Source organism: Ochlerotatus camptorhynchus, unplaced genomic scaffold (assembly GCF_037179485.1).
Source record: "Ochlerotatus camptorhynchus isolate MF236.1 unplaced genomic scaffold, CSIRO-AGI_Acam_v1.1 ptg000071l, whole genome shotgun sequence".
Classification (NCBI taxonomy): Eukaryota; Metazoa; Arthropoda; class Insecta; order Diptera; family Culicidae; genus Ochlerotatus; species Ochlerotatus camptorhynchus.
The window spans coordinates 342,263-369,789 of record NW_027040561.1 but is presented as its reverse complement, the minus strand read 5'-3'; the positions used below and the strand labels follow the sequence as shown (position 1 = coordinate 369,789).

At 41.0% G+C, this 27,527-nt stretch overlaps 2 protein-coding genes across 2 annotated transcripts in view; one reads left to right on the top strand and one right to left on the bottom strand.

Moving 5' to 3' along the window:
- Window positions 1-27,527, bottom strand: part of LOC135697532 (uncharacterized) — a 336,829-nt gene that overhangs the window by 135,212 nt on the left and 174,090 nt on the right. The window lies entirely within an intron of this gene.
- Window positions 16,548-27,527, top strand: part of LOC135697540 (uncharacterized) — a 110,779-nt gene continuing 99,799 nt past the window's right edge. Inside the window, exon 1 of the mRNA XM_065217296.1 lies at window positions 16,548-16,584. Coding sequence (XP_065073368.1) covers window positions 16,548-16,584 — 37 coding nt within the window. The remainder of the gene's footprint in view (window positions 16,585-27,527) is intronic.

Genomic DNA, 27,527 nt, shown 5'->3' with positions numbered 1-27,527 from the left:
ATAATAATAATAATAATTTGTATATGTAAGATGCAAGTAGAGGAGGTAAAGTTTGTGTAAGCCACATAAAATCAGCCAATTTCACTTCCAGAGTGTCACAATTAGCGATTAGTTATAACGAAAATACTCACTCTTGACGATTACCGATTACAGCTAAAATAGCTAATTGGGACCCTCTGAAAGCAAAATTGATTGGTTTTATGTGTCATACACAAGCTTTACCTCCACTAATTGCATCTTACATATAAAAATTATTGTTATAATATCTCATAGTAGAGCGGCGCCGATGATGTAGTGGTAAGCGTGATTACCTCTCACCCCAGTAGGGGCCTGCCTTTTGAGGTCCCTTGCAGATTTTTTTTTGCATGAAAACAGTGATAAAATGATCACTTTTTATTTGTTCATACTTCAAAAATTTTAATAGTAAATTGGGAACGTATTTATTTCGGCAAATCCCTAGAGTTATGTCCTATTGATTTGTTTATTTGGATTTTAATTTCATATATAAATGTCAAAGTTATAAGCGTTCAAACCCTAACACCTTTTCGTGATGGTGGCAATTTTGGATTTCCGATTTACCCCCGGTACCTTTCCGTAAAATGATCTAAAGTCAATCACAGGTAAAAATATTTTAAAAGTAGAACAAGAGTACACGTGGTGGTTGAGTGCGTTGCGAGAATGATGAATCACATCCCGCTTACTAGGGGAGAGGAATAGTGGTAGAGCACCCTTCTAGCTTACTGAGAGGTGTGGGTTCGATTCCCACCTACAGGAAGTGGATTTTTTCACCATTTTCGCAACATATCTCACCACATAAATACATGTTCTTGCGTTCTAGTATCGTTTCATAACCAGTAGAAATTTTTATGTCTAAGCACGTTCATAAATATGAAATTACACGTTTATCAATTTTTTAATAAATAAATAAAAATCTGAGATTAACACATTCATGTAAATTGATATCCTTGTTCGTAGGAAAATAAATAAATTTCAAATGCAATACTCAATGTGCATCAATGAGTTTTTCAAAATTCTTTCTGTTGATATAGTTGATATTTGTTCAAATTTTGGCTACATATTTTTCTTTAATAATTACTTTAATTGTACAGGCTCAATCGAATAAACTTTACAGAGCCGAGTTATGCTTTCCGTTATACATTATTACTGTCTTATATTTTATTTATTTATTTATTTATTTGTCTGCATCAACAGGCTGTGTATAGCCCCTATGATCATTGAAGTAACTTATATAGGTAAGTCAAAAAATAAAAACTAAGAATAAAATACATAAATAAAACACACAATCATTCACGGTTAACTGTGCCAGAAAAGAACGATGAGAAGTATCTTCGTAGCAGCTGTCGAGGCATATGGAAATCGAAGACGCCCGAGACTCGATTGAACACTCGTTGCAGCCCACCTATTGCACCGTTCATGCCATAGTTTGTGCGCTGAAGTGGCAATCTCAGCATAACGTTGTTACGTAGCGCACGGGGTTGGACGTTAATGTTGACTTGCCCCAAGATTGCACTGCAATCAATTCTACCTTGTAAAGTGTCCGCAATGAACAGGGCCCTAGAGGTGTCCCTTCTAGTTCGGAGAGGCTCCAGATCAATCAGCTGGCAACGACTTTCATAGCTGGGCAGATGAAATGGGTCTCTCCAAGGCAGCTTCCGCAGAGCGAATCGAAGAAAACGGCGTTGAACGGACTCAACTCTCTCAGCACCATTGTTGTAGTTTGGACTCCAGACCACAGAACAATATTCCAGAATGGATCGCACCAAGGAACAGTACAGTGACTTCAAACAGTAGATATCGGAGAAATTCTTTGCTATCCTGAAGATAAATCCCAATGTCCTAGACGCCTTGTCGACAACGTACGAGATGTGCTGCTTGTACGTAAGTTGAGAATCCAGAATAACACCCAGATCTTTCACATGGTTCACACGGTTGATTACAGTGCCGATAAGTTTGTATTCAAATGTGATTGGTTCTTTCTTCCGAGTAAAAGTGATCACTGAACACTTAGTGGGGTTAACCACCATTCGGTTCAAATTACACCAGCTGGTAAAGGCTTCGAACTGACGTTGAAGGAAGTGACAGTCATCAATCGAGCGGATTCGTAGGTAGATTTTAAGATCGTCTGCAGACGATAGTCGTGGGCCTTCGATGACCAAGTTCACGTCATTGAAGTAGAGTAAGAAAATCAAAGGTCCCAGGTGACTTCCTTGAGGTATTCCTGACGTAGCTAGATAGATATTGGACCGGTTGTCACCAATGGCAACCATCAGTTGCCGATCAGTGAGATATGAACGAAACCATCGCAAGAGGTTGCCGCTGACCCCAAGTCTATGCAACTTGGCAATCGCGATGGCATGGTTTAGCTTATCGAAGGCAGCTGACAAGTCGGTGTATATGACGTCTGTTTGAGTCCTCTCTGCCATGCTTTCCGTAAGATACGATGTCAAACACAGCAGATTTGTGGAAGTAGAACGACCGGAAGTGAAGCCGTGTTGATCACCACTTAGATACTGCTTACAATGAGAGAGTAGAGGCTCCATGATAACTAACTCGAATAACTTCGAAACTGCACTCAACGACGTAATTCCACTGTAATTGTCCACATCCCGTTTGCTGCCCTTTTTGTGGATAGGAAACATATGAGCGCATTTCCAACAAGATGGAAATGTACCACTCGAGATGGACAATCGAAATAGGTGAAGCATGGGCATCCGCAAGCTGGCGATATACTTTTTCAGGAATACGGATGGAACGCCATCGGGTCCTGGATTGAAGGACGACTTGAGTTGTGATGCGGCAGTGGAAATCATCTCGACGTTGACATCCATCGCACCCAGTGTACAGTGGAACATTACTAGCTGCTAGGGTAACGTGTTCGTCAGTTAATCTCTCATTCGTGAAAACACTGGCGAACTTCTCAGAAAACAAGCGACAGATCTGCTGAGGAGTGGAAGCAACTGCTCCATTCAACACCATTGAAGAAGGTAGGCCGGATTCCTTGCGCTGCTCATTTACGTAATTGCAGAATGAATTCGGGTGCGACTTGAGTTTCCTCTGAATCCCTCGTTGATATCGCGAATAGCATCGACGGCTAACTCGCTTGAACTCATAATTGAGTCTAACGTAGTGACGTTTCAGCGAAAGCGTACGATACTTAGTGAATTTTCTTAATGTGGCTCTCTTGGATAGATGAGGATGAGAAATTTTACGGTGAACTCTTTTCGGAACGTGCCTGTCAATGACATAAGCCAAGACATGTGAAAATGTTTGCGCAGCGGTTTCAACATTATCAGGATCGAGGATGCTCTCCCAGTCTATACTAGATAGCACGTTGACGATACTACGGTGATCGGCTTTCCGGAAATCGTATGACACGGTCGTGGAAATGTCGTCAAAGACCCGATCGTGATTGTCAGCAACAGTGACAACCAAGGGAGGGTGATGATGTACTTGTTTTACTAGTGGAGAAGGTGCCGTGGAGATGAAAGGAGCGGTGTCCTGAACGCTAACGAAGCAGAGGTCCAGGATACGGTTGTTTTCGTTGACTACATGGTTTATTTGAGATAGTGTTGCTGTACTATAGCAGTCGAGAAGGCTAACTGATCCTGTATGAAATACAGAGTGTACAGGGTCTGGGTAGAGAAAGCCGCTGTGAGATGGTTTCCAGGAAACGCCGGATAGATTGAAGTCAACCAGAACGATTATCTCATCAATTGGTGTCGCACTCTCCATTATGGTGAAAACGAACCGGCAATGGGTATCGATAAGTTCGTTGTCAGTTGTCGTCGCTCAGTTCTACGGCCACCCAAACTTGTTCCACACAGTTCCACAAGACGTTTTCAATAGCCTTTAACCCGGAACGAACTGCCACGAGAACACCACCTCCAGTAGATTTCCGACTGTTTTTCGGATTTCTGTCACAGTGGAAAACCTCGTATTCGGATCCGAACACCTGGATGGAAAGCGTTCGAGAATCGAGCCAAGTCTCGACAAAAACGATGACATCGTAGCACCGGTCCGATAAAATTAAAGGTACTGGACCGAGTACTCGCGGTTGTCTCGAGGTTAGTGGAGATTTACAATTTTTTGGATGGGAAAAGGGAATAAGGAGGTTTGAAATGTGGTCTACGATACAAATATTTAATTAATCCTTAAAAAAGAAATTGTTTCTATTCATCTTGAAAATGAACATTGAAAAAACCCTCACGTACAAAATACAAACTAAACACAGGTTAATCAAACTTACAATCTAAGGTTAACATTCTTAAAGTAAACATATATGAGTTTCATAAACTCCAGATCGCGTCTGGCCAAAATATCCCGAACTGGAACATTAGGTTGTCTACCTCGAGCCCGAAGGGAATCATAAAAATGTGATCTGACTCCACGATACTCCGCACAAGACCAAATGATGTGATCAGCGTCCTGGTAACCTTGTCCACATTCACAGAGATTGCTGTCTCCCAACCCCACACGGAACAAGTGAGCGCTTAGACAATAGTGATTGGAGGCTACATAAATGAATCACATGTAAATTCCTTATGGTTAATTTGAACAACCCAACCATACTGGGCTTGTAGCACAGCAAAAACTTTTTAAAATTACATGTTGCATAGTAATGTATGTTTTGCCCTTAGTAGAAACATACAGCAAAAAAAAACATCAATTTTACATGAAAGAATTTAATAATACATTCATTTGCATTGAATTTTCCATGCATGTGTGTTTTTGCATGATTACCAAAAGTTCAATTGAAATTTATTTAATTTTCAATTTCATTTTGTTTTTTTTTTTTTTACAAATTGTCTTTATTATCTGAGTATTATAAAAATATAAAAATTACAACTGTTTCATGTAGCATCTATATACACAAATAGTAATAATTATGACTGAAAATCTTAACATTGGTTATTTAGTTAACAGATGTTAAGATATGTTTTAAAGTTTATATTGAATGTTTTTCTGTTATTCCATCTATAATCCCTTATTATTTTTTGAAAAGAATATAAACTTGGATTTTTGTAATGTATAACGTTATACGCCATTGCCTCAACTACTATAAATAATACTGCTTTCTTTTTATGGCTTTTCTTCGATATACCGTAATACAAAATTTCGTCTGGTGATTGCAGTTTGATTTTTAGATTTTTTGCTATGACAATTTGTATCCATTTCCAGACTAACCCGGAATGGTTGCATTCTTTTATTCGATGAATGTTTGTATCAGGCTTTTTGCAAATTTCGCAGAGATTATTATTAACTTTGTCAGTATAGTTATACAATTTAACTTTGTTTGGAATAACATCATTGAAAACAAGATAAAGAATTGATCTAGCATTTGAACTGAGGAAACTTTGATTAATATTTTCCCATATGCAGTCCCACCACAAATGTGGATACTTTTCCTGAATTATTGGTTGTGTTTTCATTTCGCTTATGAAATAGTTGTATAAACTCCTATTATTTTCTATACAATTATTGTTTGAAAGTTTTTTTGCTTCTTCAATCCATTTTTTACTGTTTAAGGATAATATTTTTTGATTAGCTTGTTCCAACAGAAAATGATTGATTCTTTTACCTGAGTTAAACAACAAACTCCTGATATATAGCGCCTTACATTGGCTTTCTGGGTCAATCAATTTCAATCCACCCTTGCTATAATCAAGATATAGCTGATTCCTATTAACTCTAAAAAAATGGGAATTCCAGAGAAAATAGCCTGATTTTTTCTTTATTTCAGCTAAATGATAATTATTAGGTGGCAGGACCTGAGAAACATACCAGAGCTTTGATAATAGAAACGTATTTAGAATTGTATTCCTTTCTAATAAATTGAGTTTTCTAGCACTATGTATCTGGCAAGCAAAAGTAATTGAATTCAATAATTTATCAAAATTGCATTTTATCATATCTTTCCATTTGTCTTTAACTATTATTCCTAATATTTTCATTTGTTGTTTCTCTTGGATCATTTGGGGGCCCAGCTTGCAGTTGTTGAATCTAATATAACCCGATTTCTCAAAGTTAATACATATAGCAGCCTGTAGTGCAAACTCATTTATGACAGACATTACAAGATCAAATTCCTTGTCACTCCTCACGATCAACGTTAAATCGTCTGCGTATGCCATTATTTTTATCAAGTTACCATCAATCATTAAGCCTAACGTACTATCATGAAGTTGACGGATGAGAGGTTCCACATAGAGCGAAAACAAAAGCATCGAGAGTGGGCAACCCTGCCGCACGGAACGATCGATTTTTATGGAAGCAGTGAGAAACCCATTCACCATAACTTGTGATGACGCATCGGCATACAGTCTCCGGATGAATGTTATAAACTGCGTTGGAATTTTGAGTTTCTCCAGTGTTTCCCAAAGCCGACCATGGTCCACCGAATCGAAAGCTTTCTGAAGATCCACACTGAGTAGCGCGATCTTTACCCGTTTACTCTGCTGCGTCCTTGCTATGACCGTTCTTATCTTATCCAGGTTTTGCACACAAGACTTCCCCTCCAGCCCTGCAGTTTGACCTTCACCTACTAGTGAATTCATGCAAGCCTTGAGTCTGCTTGCACAAATTTTGGTGAGAATCTTGTAGTCTGTATTCAGCAAACTGATCGGTCTATAGTTCTGCAAGTCATTTCGATCCTTCGACTTCGGAATTAAAATGATTATTCCCTTCGCAAAGTTTTCTTGCATAGGAATGGAGCCATCCAAAAATCCATTGAAGAGACGCAACAGATCTTGTTTGAGAGAATGAAAGTGTTTCTCGTAAAATTCGTAAGTTAGACCGTCAGGGACACAAGGTTGATTCCAAGATCTCGAGGTAACGATTTGCGAACGTGCTGAAGCGCAGCATAATCTGCTTGCTGGTTTTGCGGCTTCCGGAACTGTTCCTCAAAGTGATTATGTACTAATTGCTTTGTAGTTAGACCATCTGAGTGCAGACTCATCACTGGTGTGTTGTGACCGCGTTTTACTAATTTCGAAACTTGATATATGCTCAATTTTTCGCTTTCAAGCATTGTTGACGGTTGCACCTTTCCGCGGAAACTGGAAAGACGTTGCTCTTCGACATCGACGATAGCAGACTTGACCGCGTTCATCCTATCCAGCACGTTTAAACCTTTTGCTTGCTGTTCCATCAATTTGTTTAGCTTATTGTAGTGTTTTGCCTTCTTCCTTGCGTTAGTTTGATTGAACTCATAAGACTTGTTCTTGTAGTAATGTTTTTCCTTGCTTTTGAAATCGTACGACCACCACTCCGAAAAGTTCATCTCGTGTTTGCGACGTTGCCTTAGCTTTGCCAAGACTCGAATGAAACCTTCAGATGTGCCTTCATCCTTGAGTAGAAAATCGTTTATCTTCCAATGGCTCCTTCCAAGGATGGGATTGGCATCCTGTGGGTTGATTTCAAACGTAAGCACTACCGCGTGATGATCAGAGAAGGGCACTGGAAGAGTCTCGTACTTTTTAGCTCGATGAACAAAATCTTTGTCACAGTAAAATCTGTCTAATCGGGAGCCAGAATTATGCCTCAAGAAGGTGTATTGGCGGCCTGCGGATCCCAAATCCTCTAGCTTAAACAGGTTTACTAGAGTGCGCAGCCCTTTGCAGCAGCTCTTGTTTTTACTTTTGCTGTCTAACGTATCCAGGATGCAGTTAAAGTCCCCTCCCAAGATCATCAAATTTCCTTTGCTTAAGTGCGGGGATATACGGGGATATTGAAAAAGATCATCCCTTTCGACATTGTATTGCGTCCCAGAGTGACCATAAATATTCACTAAGTTCACTCCGTCGACAACAACGGAGATAATGCGTCCAGATGGCTCCATCATGATCTGCTCGAAAGGAATAGTTTTCCTTATAAGTATTGCTGTACCAACGTTCTGCTCACTACGGTTGACAATTGCGTGATGTGAAGGCAGAAAGCTAAAATCATTGAACGACACTTCTTGCAGGAAAACAGCATCCAAATCGTGGCGTATGATGAATTCCTTGAGCAAATGTTTTTTAGAGTCTATCGCTATAGCATTAATATTCACAGTACAGATTTGCCTTACGTAATTCATCTCTTTGTTTACAAAGTATCGAGTATTCACCCGTTACGTATTATTGATAAAGAAGGTCCGTTTGACGTTGCTTGCCAATGTCGTCATATGTCAAAGTCAGCTGATCTCGATTGTCACTAACACTTCCGAAGATCAGCCTTGCTTACCTTCACACCACTTCGAGAGCGTGATCGATTCGTCATACTTCGAAGTGATCTGGAACTTTTAGATCTAGCTTCGCTACTGGACCCTGCAGCTATCACTTCCAGCGGGTTCTGCTCCGTTGGCAAACCACCGCCGCGCTTCTGCTTACGAGATTTCCTGCTCTTGCTATCAACCGTGACGAAATCCTGGCCGTTTTCCTCCGATTCCGATTTGCTGCTTGAAACAAGGGGTCGCTTGTTCGACCGCTCTTGTCCGTCGGTCATCTCCTCATCGCTCGATTCCTGTTCCGGTACTTTTTCAGCTTCAGCGGGCTTGTCCACGACACTTGCTTCTTGTTCCTCCAACACCTCAACGATGGAAACCTCTGAATCCTGAATCTGCTTCGGGCTGGACACCCCGGCTGAGGTCCCGATTGTCAACGAAACTAACCTGACCATTGACAGCTCCAAATTGCTACTGTTTTTAGACGATGATGCCGCTCCCTGAACGGCTCCAGCATAGGTGTCATTGCAAGGTACGTCCACCTCTTCCTTTTGGCTTGCTTTAGCTGCCGTCTTCTTCATTTTTTCCGCTTCCTGCTTTGCTTCCATATCCTTTCTTGATTCTTGCTGTGCGTTGTTCTGTGGACATTTCACTTTCAGATGCTCTTGCTGCTTACACAAAAAACACTTCTGTCTCAGTCCCTCGTAGTAGATTCTCCCTCGGCGGTTGGGGAAATGGATGGTTGATGGGATGTCCTTTTTGATGTCCATATACACCCCACGGACACCGGTAAACAGATCTAGCTCCAATTCCGCCGGGAACTTCTCGCGGTTCATGCGTTTCACGGTTCCATACTTTTCGAGTACCAACGATACGTCAATATCCGATATCTCCGGGGTGAGATCGAAGATCCTCACGTAGCGGATACACCCTCCAGCGACCGTCATACGAACTTCCACGGATTGACCATTGGAGTAGTGGAACGTATGAACCTCCGGGTTGTGCAGGAGAGCCTCCTTCATTGCTCTTTCAGATCTGAATTTGATGCAAACAACCCTTTCATCGGAAAGTTTGTAGCCTGTTTCCATGTCTGCTTTGTCCGCATCAAACCCTTTGACAAATCGACCAATTTCTACAACGGTGGGTCCAGGGGCTCCATCCGGGAACTGGAAATTCAGTGTGTTCTTGACGATTTCACTGGACATCTTTTTGTTTCCCTTTTCCTTACAAAGGTAGCCGGTTAGGGCTGACAAGGAAACACACACGAACGGTAGCTAATTATATGACTTTCAGCGCAGCGATTGTACAAAAGCGTCTTCTCGCAATGAGAAATGATCGTCAACTGTATCCGTGTAAATTTATATTTTTTTAATATTTAAAAGTTGGTACTTGAAATTTGCTTATTGCATTTTATATTAGTGTCTCAGCAAAGTATCTTAATGTTAATTCCTCAAATTATTAAAAGAGAAACATAATTAGAGTTCTGTACACTTGCATTCAGTGAAGCTCTCGGACATTTCGTGAACTTGTTGAACATTCCATGAACTTATTGGAAGTTCCGTTAGCTTCACAGATAAAAAAAAATGTAATTTTAAACTACCAATTGGATCAGGTTTATTAATTTATAATTTTTTACTGTGTAGGTCACGGAAAAAACAAAACGGATTTCACGAGAAAATCAAGGAGCATCAGGTTACATTTATGGAACTTCAGAGAACTGCTGAGAAACTTATAGGATTTTGGAATTTCGATTTATTCTTCCAAAATCAACCTCAAATAGGCTTCCCCGCCGATCAGATTTCCATGTCCACCAGCTAGCAATAAACACCTACAGTTTGATCGCTCGCAACAACACCACGCCACCCTTTCTGGCCGAACTTCGTAGATCCATCACCTCACGATGGTGCTCGTTCAATGATCCAGATTGTAGATAAAATCAAATCATTTGATTCACACCACCCCCCGCCGCCAGGAACGCCACGATGTAAAATCCCTCCTGTAGGAAGTGCCATTTATCAGTTCACGGATTGTTGGATTCCGACAGTCATATTCATCATGTAGTTGGGCAAAACAAGACGAGGAAAAATATACGCGCACGCTTTTGAGCGCCGAGGACGACGACGACGACGATGATGATGATGAATTGGCACAACAGGGCTTGGGCGCACTCTATGCTCTCCGTCCCCGGCCAGAAAATTGGTGATGATGACGACGACTGCGAACATCATGCCAGCTGTGAATGATGAATGATATTCGAGTCTAAATGGACTAGGACTGGGGAGGTGGGGGCTGTGACTGCTGACTGGCTGACAATCAATTCAACTTGTCTTGACACCACCGCCGCCGCCGCCCATGAGGTCTGGACCAAAGCAAATTTGAATCCGTTGCGAATCCTGTTCGCACTTGATCGAATTTTTTTTTATTCCGATGTCTACGATAATGGTTGATGACTGTCTCTCTCACTAAAGAGCTCTGGGATGATAGGCTATTTTTAATTGAATGTGCTGAAATCTCTGTTATGACAGTTCACAATCAGCTTATGGAAATTGGAGGGGTCCTCGGCAGAGCTTTAATCGTATTAGCAGCCGGAATTCATCGGCTGCCTTTTGATGGACGTTTCGTTTAGTTTTATAGCAGCTTGGTGTATATTTTTGGGATCAAAAGCTGAACAGTTCTACGATAAACAAACGGAATGCCAATGGGTAAATGCATATTCGTAATCTACATGTCAAATGGAACCGACATCCAGAATTTCAATATGTTTGGTACACTGAGACTATTTTAAATAAGTGCGATTACATTGACTAAAACTAGCATCTTAGCGCCCCTCGGTGGGAGCTGTCAATTTGTTAGTTTAGTGTCAATCAGTGAAGTTATTAATTTGTTTTAAATCGTGATGAAAGTCTATGGGTTCGAAAAAATGTTGTTATGCTCCGAAAACGAAGCTCTTTCAGATGGTGTATAAAATCGATAAATTTATCAAAATTAAAGATCCCAATTGTTGGAAATAATTTGGCGGCAATGTTTTCATACGATTGCATTATTCACCGACCCATGATGTCATCCAGCGATACACAAACATCAAACCGGTCCGGCAAGAATTTCATCAGAATCAAAATAAATCAGATGAAGCTCGAAATTACAGCCGAGAGGCTGATGTCATTTCTTAATTCAGTTTTACCGGCCTTCTCGTGTCAAGTGGTAGTTACCAGCAGTAGTGACACAGGAAAATATATACACAGAGCAGGCACAAAATGAAATATGAAGGAATGAATAGCGGCCCATTTTTCGATTGGAATCACATTTCATATCAACATTCATCAGCTATTATTTTCAATTGAATTCAATTTCGCTTTCCTTGTTTGCTCCCTCCAGCCCCGTTCCGTGCAGGGGGTGGTTGGGCAGGGTTCAGGCCATCGAGGGCTTCGATTTCATTTTTCTTCAAACAAATTTCTCAACCATTTCATTTGGGCACGTATCGTCTGCAACTCGACGTCAGGAACGACGAAAAATTGCTTTCCTGATATATGTGAAACGTGTGCTCGACGAGCGACGAGCAATGCTAATACAATGTGATATGAAAATTGATATTTCGTCGTTCATCGAATGAAAAAATACACATTTTCGAGATTTCCTTCGCCTGATTGCTGTCTCGTCGTTCCGTGAACGTAGGAGGTCGTGTTCGGGGTTCACGGCAAGAAAAACCGCTTACTCGAACATGGCATCCACATGCTCCTAGAGTCGGTCGTTGGCTGTTGGAGAAGTAAAGAGCCAAGACAAATAACTGTGTAACATGCTGAACTATATGCGAAGGAGACGGACACTCTAAAGTTCAAGGAAAGCGGAAAGTTTTCCTCGGAAAAAAAAGTGACACTTCCCGCCACTCCCTTGCAACTCTTCGGTGCTGGTCATGTTGATAGTACAATGTTATTGGTGTTGTCCAGCTGCGAGCACAGCATACATGCATGCACTTTAACACTATACAGAACAAACAGATGATGCACTATACGCTTTGACTTCACCGGCCAGGGTGTGGGGCCCCGAAGCGAGCAAAACAGTCCGTCGACCGGTGCCACTCCGATTCCATGCAGGTCCCATGGAAAGACATGAACTTTATTACTATGTTTATCCGCAGCTCACCAGCCGAGTATCAGCAGGGTTGGGTGGACACAAACATAATCGGACATACTGGAGATCTTTCTTTGGCTGCTGGTGAAGGGAGGGGAGGGGGGGGGGTGTAAAATGTAGCTCTGGTGTATATTTTTCTACTCAAAAGTTGTACGTGGTAAGAAACATTCGGACGTGCTCTGGAAGGGATGGGCCGATTTGAGTTGATGGTATGAATTGTACCTTAGGCGGTCAGGTCACATCTCAAAGTTTCTGAGAATTACCCGAGTATTTTTTGTTCACTGTCACATTCAGCAACAAAGAAGTGAAGTTCATTGGCACCTATTTTTAAAGGCGACTTTTATTAAAAGTGAATATAGGGGAAATGCAGGTAATGTCGGCCTAAGTGTCCCTAATTTGGGCCCATACATAAATTCAGCAATCGACTAAATTTTCAATAGCAACCAAAAATATCCATTAGTAACGTCCCAATAACGCGTTCATCTAGATAAAATTGATAAATAGCAGATTTTTATCGATGGGCCCAATCTTAGATCAATAGGCCAACATTAGAGACATTTCCCCTACTTAATATTAGATTGCGTACGATCATAGTTTGGGACCTATAGTATCATAATCTGATCATCAGGATGTTCAAGGGGAGGGGGGGATACACTAAATGGCACTGCACTTTAAGATACCGGTCTTTTCCACACGGACGCCTGTTTGTTTCTCTCCCTAATCTTCCATATCTAAGATGGCTATCATCATCCAATTTGCGCATCCATTGTTATTTTAAAGCTAAACTTTTCCTCCCTTCAGTAACGTTCTTGTTCTTTGCAGCGGCACAAGCCCTCTCGCTCTTGTGTGTGTCTCAAGAGGTAAGTCACTCAGCACAGTGTGCCAAAACTAGATTCGGCACAGCTTGGGCGCATCCATCGGCACACCTTCGGCACAATCTCGTAGGCATTGGATTGTTCATTAAATAAAATAGGAGCACTGCTGGACTAATTGATTATTCTAGAGGAACTTCACTTTTCGGTTCACATTTAAATTTATAATGTAGGCTTCCGAGGGCTGTCGATTGCTATCGATGCCGGTCACAAATCTTTCAGCTAATACGCAAATGGAGTGTACTAAGGACCGGAATGCAAGAACAATTTGGATGGATTGAATCATGCAGTGGTGGCGGTTGGATACGGTAAACTCAAAGGAGAAGATAACTTCCTAATCAAGAAAAGGGACGGCTCGGGAGTGGTAGGATGTGGCTTTGTAAGGACCCTACTTTTCAGTAGCAAATCCCCAGCAATCTACCAAACCAAACTCACTTGAACAATACCGAACTACTTTTCCCGGCACAATCACACGCAATTTTTATTGCTTGCACTCAACCTAATTAACTTACAATTTTTAAACCGAATTTCACTGGTTGATTCCTCTTCCAAATTGAGCAGAAAGGTGTAGTGCTTCTGAATTGTTTACATCAAATTAACCAGCAACGTTCGGACGACATTGGAGCAGTAGGACTTGTAACGCGCACTCAGAGCACAGATGATCGATCCGAAGTGCAGATAGTTATTGTTGCTAAATGCACTGAACTTCAAGCTGTCATTGCCACCCGACTGGATAATCGCCGGTTAGCACATGTCCGACACACTCCGACAGTTTGGCATGTTTTACTTTCTTATCAGCATCGATAATCTCCATGATGTGATCCTTGACCGTCACCAGACAGGCCTTCTTGATGGTGATAACCTCGTAGTCTTCCTTGGAGCACATGATGTACCCGATTGGAACGCTGCTGTCCACCGTGTCAAAGCTCTTGTCCTTGACGAAGACTCGCCACGATTCACAGAACTCACCCGGGAAGTTGTCCTTGGAGAAAACACCCAACGTTTTGCCATCCTTGGATCCCTTAATCGCCTCCAGCAGCTTTTCAAAATTGGCCTTGTCTTTGTCGCTCTTATGCCAAACCAACAGCTTCACCGACGGAATGCTCTCCATACCGTTCTTCTCGATCTGCTTCAAGAAGTCGATAATCTTCTTGCTGGTTAGTGGACTTTTTACACAGCACTGTAATCGTTTCCGTCAGCTCGTATCCCAGCAGTTTCCTCGTATACGCCAACCGCCGTCACAATGCAATCCACCTTCTGCAGCGAATCATCGTCGGTAGAAGGAATCCTTATCGAGCACGATATTCGACATTTCGAGCCGGAACACTTTCGGTTGATCTCCGACTGTTTTTCTTTGTTGTGTCCTGTTGGACGACTGAGACCACTCACGGTTCATTTCACCAGCATTCCTCCTTGGTTGTCGCTAGACCGATGTTATCATTGCGATTGTAAACCAAAACATTCAAGCTGTCAGAAATACCGGATTGCCAAGTATAACATAATATTCGTATGTTACCAAAAATCGCAGCTTGCTCTATGACCGGCACTGTCGGCACAATCAACACACCTGTGGCACACTGAAAAAAAAAATGTTGACCCAAGATTGGTGTACAGAGTGACCTGCCCCTTGGTGTGTCTATTGTTTTAGATTTAACAAAACGTGAATTTTCCCAACCAACAATAACTCATGCAGACGAAAATCCACGGATTGTAACCAAATGGTTACAAATTTATTGAATAATTGAAAAAATTCAAGATCCAAAATACCTGATTTTTTGTAAACATATGAATTTTTGCCCATTACACACTATTGGGTTCTTTAAGGATATTGAGGTAAATACATATTCGTATTTTGCCCGGCCCTTTGGCTCAGTGATGGTTAGAGCGCGTTCTGGTCGAGGCAGACTTCATGTGTGAGTAAGTGATGACAATGGGCATTGCTTTATTCATTTTAAAAGGTGCGTTTTATATTTCACCACATGTAGTTCCAAGAATCTGAATGAAATGTGACGCTTGCGAATATCACTTGAAGATACGATATGACGGAACATTGACACTAACTGTATAAAACACAAGTAAATGCTTCCAGAAATTAGTTAAGATAACATATTGAAAAACGAGTTAATTGTTGGTCAAAAAATTGAATGTTGTATTGAAGTAGTTTGAATAGTGTTAAATCCGTTGACATCAGAATTGTTCGAATGGCTAAGCAGAATCCGAAGTATTCGTCGAGGCATATTGTGGAATCGATGGATCTCAATGTAAGTCGATGCCGGCGACTTAATGAGAGCGGTTTGAAAAGCTGTTTGGCATCGAAGCGTCCTTTTATCAACAAGCGGAACCAATGGAAGCGACTGGAATTTGCTAAAAAGTACACCGGAATGACTGTGGACTTCTGGAAACGAGTTCTGTGGACGGATGAGAGCAAATTTGAGTTATTTGGACAGAAAAGACCATCAAGGGTTTGGCGAGGTTCCGCTGACGCTCTTAAGGAACCATACATTCAAAAGACGGTTAAACACGGAGGCGGAAATATCATGGTATGGGGAGTATTTGCGTGGTCTGGTGTTGGAAGCTTGGCTCATATAAAGGGAATAATGACTGCAGATGTGTACATTGACTTGTTAAGTGAAAATCTGGAAGTTTCGCTACTGAAAACTGGCCTGGAATCCAATTACATTTTCCAACAAGATAATGACCCGAAGCACACAGCGAAGAAAACAACGGCATTTTTCAAATCAAATCGGATCAAAACGCTGGAATGGCCTCCCCAATCTCCCGATCTCAACCCAATTGAGAATTTGTGGTCTTACTTGGACAACAAAGTGGATAGAGCATCGGTTTCCAACAAAAACTTTTATTTTGAAGCACTTGAAGCAGCGTGGGAGAATATCGATTCAGGATATCTACAAAACCTCGTCGAAAGTAAGCCAAGACGGTTGGAAGCAGTGTTGAAAGCAAAGGGTGGTCATACCAAATACTCAGAGTGTTAAAATGTAAGTTGAAAGATGAATTAAACAAGAATTTTCAATAAGAAATCAGGCGTATGATTTATTTTGTTCAACTCGAAATTTTCCTTTTACAACTTACAAATGATGATTGAGAAAGTCATACAATATATTGAATGTTCTATACCTACACAGTTTTAGCGAAAAACATACAGAAGTATTGCAGAACAAACCATTATTGTATGTTTGAATCTACCTGATACATCGAGCTCCAAAGAAAAATTATATCGGTGTATGATTTATTTTGTCCAGGACTGTATCTATATATTTTCCCGTACCATGGAGCCGACAAAGTAAAAGTGAAAGAAGAGCTGCAAAATGGAGTACATGCGATACGACAATGGAGTGATGCTCGGTAAGAAAATTCCCGGAGACACTGTCTATTTGCCGCACTGCTGATACGGTTTTATAAGACGCAACTAGGATCTCAAGATCATCATAGTGACGTTTGCAAGTTATGATTTGATGAAAAATTTCGAATACGAAATTTTGATGTTTTTTGTGAGATTAGCTGACATGTGCATGATTGACCATAACAACCCTGCGCCTCGGTCAGAGAGCGTATAGGGCGTCGTTGTGCCAATTTGGTCGTGGCACATTTCGAGTATGAGAGAGTAAGTGCAGTTAGATCAAAGTGCCTGAGAAAAATGCAAGTACGTTCGCAGATTACCCGAAGTTGCGATAGTGAAGGTATGATCACAGACAACCAGACATAACACTCTTAAAACGTTCATGGAAATCGCTTTTAACGGTCAATTTAAATGTTTCTTAGTTGGTAGTACCGCCACTTGTGGTGCACATAATCAATTCCCTAGCGTTTGACGTTTACACACTACAGCCATCTGTTGAGTGTATTGCCAATCATAGTGTATACGACTGATGGCGGTAGGGTTTACAATGATAAATGTTCAATGTGTTGTGTTTGTTTGTCTGTGAAATAACATTGAGATAACGTTAGGATAAAATCAAAAAAATTGAGAAATATAACGCATCAATTTCAGAAATACTTCACTTCGCAACTGATGAACCATTCTGACGGCCATATGAGTACCCAAGTAACCATATAGTCGCAATATAGCTTGTATATTCTTACTTTGCTTGAGTATGGTTAGTTGGGGAATCTGATGAAACTGTCACTTCTTGAAACTGATCAATTTCGTATTTCTTTCATTCTCTTTTCGCACACGGAGCGCTTGGTGGACCAGCGACTTTGGACCGGGGACCAACGGCTTTACTTCCTAGGATTGAACCCAGGTCCTTTGGAGTGAGAGGCAATCACGCTTACCCCTACACCGCCGGAGCCACTTACACCAATAGCTGAACTGCTATAACATTTGTTGCACTTCTAGAAAAGCTCCAGAACTTCTACGCCGTTCCTAAAGTTTTAATAAGTTTTCTAAGGTGCTATTAAATTTCTGAAGATTTATGTGGTTTCTTTTCCTAAGCTTTAAAAAATTTCCCAACAATCTACGAAGTTTCCTGAAATCAATCTCTTAAGTCATAGCTTCTTCGGATTTCCATTGATTTCTAAGAAGGTTCCTGGACTTCTGTAAAAACGCAGTTTAAAAAATGTGAAAGTATCTTTCGTTAAACGTAATTTTTAATTGTAGGTGTGAAGGCATTTTGTCGATCCCCCCATACTACCGACAGCTTTTTGTTTATGTCTTGTCGGCTAGGAAGAGTTTTCAGTTTTTTCTTTCGAAAATTGCTCTTTTTTTCTGAATTTACTTGGATAGCTTTAGAATGATACCTGATCAATGTGGTATCAAGGTGATCTCTTATCATTTGGTGTTATTTTAATTAATTTCTGAGCAACCTGGAATCTTTGTGAATATCTTGGAGATGTGATTTGAATTGATAAGCAGGTAAAGATCTTCAGAAAGATGCCCGATCAAACTGAAGTTTAAAACAAATATCATGAGGATATTTGAGAGATCTATGATCACTTTGAGGTCTTCTTGTGAACAGCAATCCAAATCTCATCTGTCATATATTCTCTCATAATATCATGTGCTCAGAAATTATTTCAAAAATCTTTAGGAGCTTATAAATCTCTGAAAAATTATCTGGATGGTTTTTCCATGGTACTGCTATTTTCTCCGTGATATCAACTAGTTTAGCATCCACTTTTGATAAATACTATCTTGCTCAAAATTTACGACGCCCATAATTGCATTCACCGATACCGCCTAGAATATGAGACGCCCCTCTATTGGTTGGCTTGCCCTCCGTCATGAAGAGGCCTGCATACGTCTATGGAAGCTACCCACAATTTTGAGTGGATCCCTGAAGGGTGGATCATGTCTGTATGGCGGATCAAAACTCCCTGCTTTCCACTGCTGTTTAGTTGTGTATTGAGGTCCCCAACAAATTTGAACGAATTTGGTTATGACCTGGATTTGCAGGAGAATTTTAAACAGAGCAAAACAATTCATATGCTTGTCAAAAATTCAAAAATCGCTCATATTTGACCAAACCTTGAACTTAGATTGGTGATACTATGCAGAACAACTTTTTCTAAGATCGACTATAGATTTGTCTTCTGGTTAAAAAATATTACTATTTTACTTCATGTCAAGTGCTCCGCGCATACCTACATGCGTATATTAGCTTGTAGGTATGTGCGGAGCACTTGGTCTAAAGTAAAATAATATTAAATTTTTGTCTCTGTTTACGATTGAATAATGAAATTTAATATAAGAATTTGTTAGGCTTTGAATTATCTACCTTGAAATATGAAGTACGTTGTTCGCTATAAATAAATGTGAGTTAGGTCAACTAGAGAGTAGCAAACCTTCTGATACCAGGATTTGACAGTTGGCAGGAAATGAATGCCTCTTTCTACAATTACTAATACCACACTAGAGCTCAGAGGAGTAAGTATAGGAGAAGTAGAGGGAGAGTCAGATATGTGGAGGAGAACATGAAGTTAGTAGAAATAGAACGGTTGAACGGTTAACTTGAACCTCGCCTCGTTTAGTCCCGTGGGACAATAAAAATCCGAAAGTCTCGTTATGTTTTGGTCGCGAGGGATCTATCCAGAGTGTGGAAAGCAAGTGGTCAGCCACGTAATCCGCGTGGTCGTCGCGGAAACCCTCGAACGAAACCACAACCTTGGACAAATTTATGGTGCCGAAACCCGGAGGAAGATCCCAAAAGTGATTGTAAGCTCCGGTTCGAAAGCTTCCCACGTGTTATATAGCAGCTTCCCACCAAATCAATCCAACGGAGTGCCTTGGGCATCGGTGTTATCAGTTGGAAACTTCTCGTTTCTCACTCGTGTCACTGAAGCTGGTTTCGCCTAAGGCAGGTGGCTGCACCTGGAGCTCCTGCTGTTCACCAAGTGCCGTCGGTCAAACTGCCAGAGTTAAAAATCACATAGTTTGATGGACAACCGGAGCAGTGGATTGAGTTCAGCGACCTCGGTGGAAAATTCCACGAAACCTGCCAATAGCTGATCCGAGATTCAATATTTACCACGGAGACGATCTCATTATCGAAGCTGAACTATTTTATGCTTTTCTCGAATCACAACAAATATCCCTAGCTGATGAATATCCTATTTTACAGAAAACCGTATTGGGGTACGTCGTCTCTAGGAAGGCTGCAACTCAAGCCTTCGGGACGGTGGTATGCCACGTCACCACTGACCAGCCACTCAACTCCCAGTTGGAACGAATGTGGGAGGTTGAAGATTTCGACGTAGGAAAGGCGCTAACACAGGAGGAACAATACGTCGAGAACCATTTCAATCGCACCGTCTCGCGAGATGAAAATGGTCATTACAGGCGTGAGAGAACCCCTGATTCCGCTCCTCGGTGATTCCTACAAGGCGGCTCTAAACCGATTCTCGATGATGGAGAGACCAAGTTTATGGAAGACTACACACGGCTGGGGCATACGGAAGAGTGTTCTACGCTATCCGTCGGCCAGCACCGCCAGCATGGTCCCATGGTCAACTGTCCTTTAACGAAATCCTGTTCACCGGATCCACGGTACAGCCAGCATTACTTGTCGTGGTAGTAAACTGCCGGATGTCACGGTTCGTGTTCTCTTGCGACGCTGAAAAGATGTTCCGGCAGGTGTGGACGCATTCCTTGAAGTTATTTGGCGTTCGGACACCTCACTGCCCTTGAAAATCTATCGACTGAAGACCGTGTGACGTATGGACTCGCAAGTTCCCCCTACCAAGCAGCTCGGGTACTGAACAAACTTGCTGAAGACAAAGGCCACGATTATCCGCTTGCTGCACGCATCGTCACAAAGCTCTGCTACGTCGACGACGTTGTTGCCGGAGGGGACAATTTGAAGGAGGTAGCTGAATCCTGTCGTCAGTTGCAGGAACTCCTCGCTCTTGGAGGTTTGACATTAAGTCGAATCAGTTTACAGTTTGCGACAAAATTATTCCGCTTAGTACACTCAATCTACACCTTTAAAGGTTTGGTCAAAATTGAGATATTTTCGAATTGAACTGTTCTATTTGCCATAAAAACTTTAGAGCTCTCCCGCAAATCCAGATCTTAACTAAAATCAATCGAATGTTGCAACAATGTGGATGGCTTCATAGCATCAGATGAGCGCATAGAGTGTTCATAGATCCACTCAAAATTGTGGGTGGCTTCAGCCATTGTTGAAGAAAGTGAGAAGAAAATTGGTCGCCAAGAATCAGATCGAACTATTGCTCTATGTGACCATGATCAGGTAAAAGGAATATCTATTTTAAAACGTTCAATTTGGGCACATGAGCCCAGGGAAATTAATTTTCATCATCTATTAAACTGCCCTTGATTAACGACAATGAAAAAAATGGATCGATTATCTGGGTGATTCGATTACCCGAAGTGAAATTGTCCACCAAACATCCGGATAATCGAGTCCGACCTGTACTTTGTTTAAGATGTCATTTCGAATGGAAGTGACATTTTCAAGTTATGATTTGATAAAAAAATTCGAATACATAATTTTGATGTTTTTTTGTGAGATTCAAAATGGCCGAATTTTACCTCAAATGCGAATGATTGACCATAACAAACATTTATTTAAAGTTTCATGCAAATTGGAGAAGGTCTTCAGACTCGACCTTCTCCAATTTGCATGATTTTTTTTGTGGCTATATGTCCTGGAAATGTTCAAATGTTAAAGATTTCGAAACGATTGAAATTTTCTAAGATTCTAGCTAGGTCATTAAACAATTTCTGGAGATCTCAAACTAAGATTTTTTTTTGCAAGAACACAGACTCGTAGAGTATGGGGCTTATTTTTTTTCTATTTGTGCCTTTTCAACTGCTTTCGGAGCATCCATTTGGGGCAGGAATTCATTCGGTGCCACTTCATCATGCACAAAAAGCACTTGTTTTTGATCTAGTTAAAATCATCAATCATAACTAACAATTATCCAAAGTGTCATGCCAATTGGAATCAGTGTTCACTCGGCTGTCGACAAAAGCAAGCCACTCTCGATGTGTGCCACGCGATCGTCTGTTTTCTCGGCAGCAACCATTGTGTGGTCCTTCTCATTGTTCTTCATCAGCAGTTCTTTCGGTCGATGCGTCGTCAACTTTGGAAAGCAACCGTTTCGTGATGAGTGTGTGAGAGTGCTGACCACGTTTTGCGTATATTGCTGCAATGGACGCGCTCTGACCCCCGTTGGCGTACCGGCCATACAATGAAACTACTGGAAGCGGCTCCAGTTCTGATGGAGGAGGCTTTTTGGATAGCGGAAGATAAAGTGTTTATTGTGTTGTACCTTTTGACGGCTCTGTAAAGTTTATTCGTTTGAGCCTTATCAAATAAATCAATAAACAAAAAAAAAAATGCCAATCGGAAAAGGTCACATCAAATCAATTCGTGATTTGGCGTGGAACTGCTCATTTGTTAAAATCTTGGACTATGAAATGATTTTTTACAACATCCTGGAAGAATTTTGGACATAATAAATATGTCCAAATTCTTCCAGGAAGTTGTAAAAAATCACAAAGTCTGCCATCGAGAATATTATTGCAACAATGAACATTTCTGCACGTTCGTAATTTTGTATCTTTTCCTACGATTACGATCTCAAAATTTCCTTGCTAATAACACATTCTGAATGTTTGTCAAACTCCTAGAATCTCGATAACCATTTTCCAAGTCCAAAGTTTTTGGTCAGATGACCAATTCAGCCTATTTAATTCGACGCATCTGAATTTCAAAGCCAAACAACCACTGCATTCTTGTCTAAACAAGCACTTGCACACCCCTGACTGCCTCAACTACATAATTCCCACACGTAACCAGCTGAGAGATCTGAGATTCTTGAAGAACACTTCTCTGGTAGGCGACGCAGACAAGCGAGCGGGCAAACAGCATAGAGGCCTTGTTACCCAGAAACCTACTCCAACACTCTGCTGCCGGTACCCTGGCCAGCCGCCACCGCCTCCGATCGGTCATAAACGATTCACTTTGGGAAGATTTTTCTCTTTCTCGTCGTTGTCCTCTGCTTCTTGGGGATCGAGTAGAGACCCCCACAACTCTCTGAACTGGCGGCTGTTTTGTTTCGTAAGAACACGTGAGCTTTGAACCGCTCTTAGCTCCTTCGCGTGTGGTAGCGCACCAGCAAGCAAGCAAGCAAGCGACAACGGTCTGTTGTGAAGAAAGAGCAGAAAAGGACCAGCAAAAACAAAATATAAGTCAGTGAGGCACATAAGGGCCTCTTGGGGCTCCGGCTTCGAGACTTCGAGGTGATTCGGAGGAGGTGGGGGAGGAGGGAAGCGAAGAATTATGCAATGAGAAGCCGATGCGATGCGATGGAGATGAGGATGATGATGATGATGATTTTTATTGCCTCGTTCATGGTTGCACTAAGTCACCTCGCCGAGGAGCACTAATACGTTAATGGACGAGAGCAGCAGGAGGGTGAGGGGATGGGAGTTCCGAAAGGGCCTCAACGAGCGTGCTTTGCTCCAAGTGTGAGAATTCAACCTGATGGGATACGGCAGCAGCAACCAGCGCGGTGAGATGTGTGTTACATAGAAGTAAAGCAAGCAGAAAGAACGCGACTGTGTCGGCTGCTGCAGTGAAAACGTGACGTCTTAGGAAGGATGATGGTTTCGAGAGGCTGATGTTGAATCTCATAAAAAAATAAAAATAGGGAAGCGTTTTGTGCTGGGCGGTTCGGAGTGCAGTAATTTTCCCCTCGCCCTCGTCGTTGATAGGTCTGTGATGGGAAATGTGAGTTGTTAACAACTTTACTGGAGCTTTAAGTTTGAAACTGTGCTAACTAGTAAAAGGTGAGAAAAAATGTTTATGGGAATGGTGGGAATTGCAGTTCCCAGTACGGAGATGATTCTTTGAATAATCTGTATGGCTCTTGATAGTTGAGCTTTGACTCTTGACTCAATGTTACGTGGATATGAAACGAATTTTTCACATAAGAAGATGTTGAATTATGCTTCCACAATACACGTGGTTTTTCATTACATAGATGCACCAGGTTGAAATTTGATGAAGATCTCTAGAAATGAAATGAAATCAAATGGTGTTTGACCTATTTAATGGCAGGTGACCTGCTTTTCAAATTAAAATGCTTGGAAATCCCTAGCCAACGCAGCCAAAACTGCACTTTTTATAATGCGCTATCCATGGCAAATACAAACAATAATAGAACGGACGTCAGCTCTTCATTTCTGTTCGGAAAATTTCCGTTATGAACAATTTCCGACCAATGAAAATTCCCCAACCGGCTCTGGGTATGGAACATTTTCCAAGCGTCGTCAAACTTCCAGAAGCATCGGCAATTGACTCAAACTGTGGCACTTAGCAACGGTACTTTGTGCCACCCAGTTTTCAGTTTTACAATGCCATGTACATGCACCAAACTGGCCCCCACTTGATCATGTTGTCCCAGAATCGAACACGATTTTTAAACTCCATTAAATGGCCAACCCCCTCCCAGGAAAAGGTCCGTTCGGTTTGTAACTCGAAACTGCCACCCAGCAGTGGTTGCCAGTTTGCAAAGAGGTGGGGGGGATGAAAATTGCTCTCATTTGGGCACTATAGGTGCGCTTTGGCTGACTACACCAGCCAGCAAGCTTGTAATTTTCCAACTTCGAACCGCATCACGTCCTTTCATCGGTGGTTCGACGCCGGCTGGACCGCAAATAACAAGTACCTGAGGCCCGTTTCCTTCACCTGACGCAGAATGGCTAGCAGTTAGATCTGCACCCGCCAAGACTGGTACCGCTTATCTCCATGGTGCAACACACGACGACCGAGCAGAGAAAAAAAACCCACCAGAGATAACTTCGTATACCACGCCATTCAACGGCTTAATGGGACCTGTAGCTGGTAGCAGTTGTGAGGATGCATGACGAAGCCGGGGAGTGAGGCATTAAAAGTGGAACTATTTTCGCCTCTAATCAGTTGTCACCGCGCTCTCCACTATTGGTTGGGATATGCGCCTTTTCCAACAAACTGGGCCAACTGGGAAAAGCGCAGGAATGCAGGACCGAGAAGTGCACTCTTTATTTTTTGTTCAGCTCCAGCCAATCCGCAACAGATCAACCCCGTTAGGATTTACCCGTTTTTACTACAACAACTATATGGAAGTCAACAGCTGCAACCACAGTGAGACTAGTTGGCTGGTGCTCGAATGGATTTAGCAAAACTTCAGGGCAGAGAGTTAAAAAGCTATGAAGATTTAACGACCGTTTTCCATTAACAGTGCAGAGTTTGGTGCGGCTTATAACTAAATGATGACGACGACGACGTCGAGATGGGTGCTTGATAAAAGGAGTAACTTGTCACCCGATGACGACGGAAGCAGCAGCGGTAGCAGTAGGGCTGCTTGTTAATATTTATAAGTGCATTCCCGAGTGCTTCATGTCATATTTGCACAATGGGCGAGAAACGGGTCGAGGGCTCCGCTCTTAATGGCTAGCAGTTCGATGGGAGGCGAACTGTCGACATTGATTTAAAATTGTTTCATGATTTGGGTAAAAGCAGTTCTGGGCCATATTACGAAACGAGTTTTTCATGCCAGCTTTTATACGAAATTTTGCTTTATTTTGAGTTCTATCATGGTGACGAACAGCACCAATCGTAGTACATTTCTATAGCGGAAATGATCCACGTAGATGTCCGATCACGTATAGTTCAAGTCGCACAATTTTGTAGGTGGTACAAGCTCCAAACTGTTAAGAAGGAGACCCATCTGCATCCGTAACTGTTAGATAGTAATTTGGGTAAATTACTATCGCTTAGATAAAGAATGATTCATATTCCAACCGACCAGAGGAATCCTGGCAACGTCCTTGTATCTGGTGAGGATGGGGAAGAAATGTTAGTCCGAAATTCACTTAATCCTCCGTTACTCGGCCATTGCCATTTTGTTGCTGAGCTACCAATCGATCTGAAACCAACGTGTATTCTTAAAAAAAATAATTGAGCTGATTTTCTGTACAGGGTGATTCAGAATAACTGTTGTAAAATTTCAAGCAGCCATGGACGTAAAAATGTAGCATGTCATAAATCTGCATAAAATCGTGTGTTATCTTTTAGAAGCTGACATCTCTGAATAACTGAAAGAATAAAACATTTATTTTTCACATCATTATAGAAGTAAAAAGGAACCTTGCGTGGAAAATCAGTTCAATATATGAGCTTACACGGAGAAAAAATACCACCCAAAATTTGAATTCTTTTTACTTAATATTGAGTTCAGCCCCTAACTTACATTCTTTATTGCTGTCGAAAAAGGAACGAGGGATTCTACCCATCGATATAGTTCAGTCCAATAAGTTACTTTTGAGTAAATTGCATATTCTCAAATTTACGTGAATTAAACTTAATTTTGGGTAGAATATTCTTAAGAGTAGGTACTTATTTCGTTGGCGTTATATGGAAACTGCAATATGCGATTTACTCAAATTTGGGTTATTGGGCTCAATCCCGGAATTGAGGGAAAAGTACTTAATTTTGGGTGGTTTTTCATCTCCGTGTAGATATATCGCCAGGTTCCAAAAGTGTTGGAACTAAACCGTGCGTGTAATTGTACCATATATCATCGGAAAAGCTGCTGTAGAAAGGTTAATAAGTACCATGAAATCAGCTGCAATGTTCAGTAAATCATTGTGTGCATTTGTGCATTTTTACTGAACATTTCAGCTGATTTCATGGTACTTATTAACCTTTCTACAGCAGCTTTTCCAATGATATATGGTACAATAACACTTCAAAATGGTGCAAAGCGGTGCATACTAAGGAGCATTTTCAAATGCTTAATGTACAGTTTTCTCTATTTTATGGAGCATACTTTAAATATTTACTGAGCATTTTAAGATTTTTAACGTATTTTGATCAATCATTTAAGGAGCAACCCGATCTTTTTTAAGGAGATTTTTTTTCACTTATTAAGTATAATTTTATCTGTTTTATTGAGCCAAAGCAGGGCTGCCATTTTTTATTTCTTAATATAAATAAATTCAAATTTAATTAATTCAAGAAAAAAAAAAATAAATAGCATTGATTTTTCCACCAGAAAAGCTTAAAACTCCAATTCACTCATCTGATCATATCTCAAAAACTGGAAACACATCAAGTAGAACAGTTTTCCAACGTGTGGTGAAAATTTGAGCCCAAAATATCAGGATATAAAAAATCCCGCCCAGGCAATTTTTTGAAAATTTGGATACCTGCCAGTAATCAGCCTGTTTACTGTAGTTAATTAAAAAAAAAAAAAAAAAAAACAAAATGTGGGTACACCTATAAGAATTTACATAAAACAAAATTAAAGTGTTGTGTCCTAGACACGACCGCAGTATGACGTAGAACTACGCAAAATTAATGTATGAAATGCATTTTTGACTATTAAGATAAAGTTATCGTAAATTAAAATATTTCAATGTTTTGGCTATGGTTTAATGTTGGTTCAAGTATTTTTTTCCTGGAATGTGATAAATTATGAAAATTCAAATATGGAGTACTAAACAAGCCGTTGTATATTTTCGAGTAGCACCCCAGTATAGTCCACAAAGACGCCATGCATGTTGTTGGATAAAACAATTGCCAAAAAATACGTCAATTTTCTTCAGTAGCTCCATCATTAGTTTTAAATTAAGTCTCTGAAGCAGAGAAGAGAGTGAAGGTTGCATTTTATGATAACGTAACAGGCAGTTGTTTTCCTTATCAGAAGACGGTACTTTCAATATTGAACAAAATGTTGGTTCATATGTCAGCGAAGTAGGGGAGAAAGGGGTATAACGATAATTTCTTCTTTTTTTCCAATTTGGAGGACAACCCTAACATAAAAGTATCATGCAT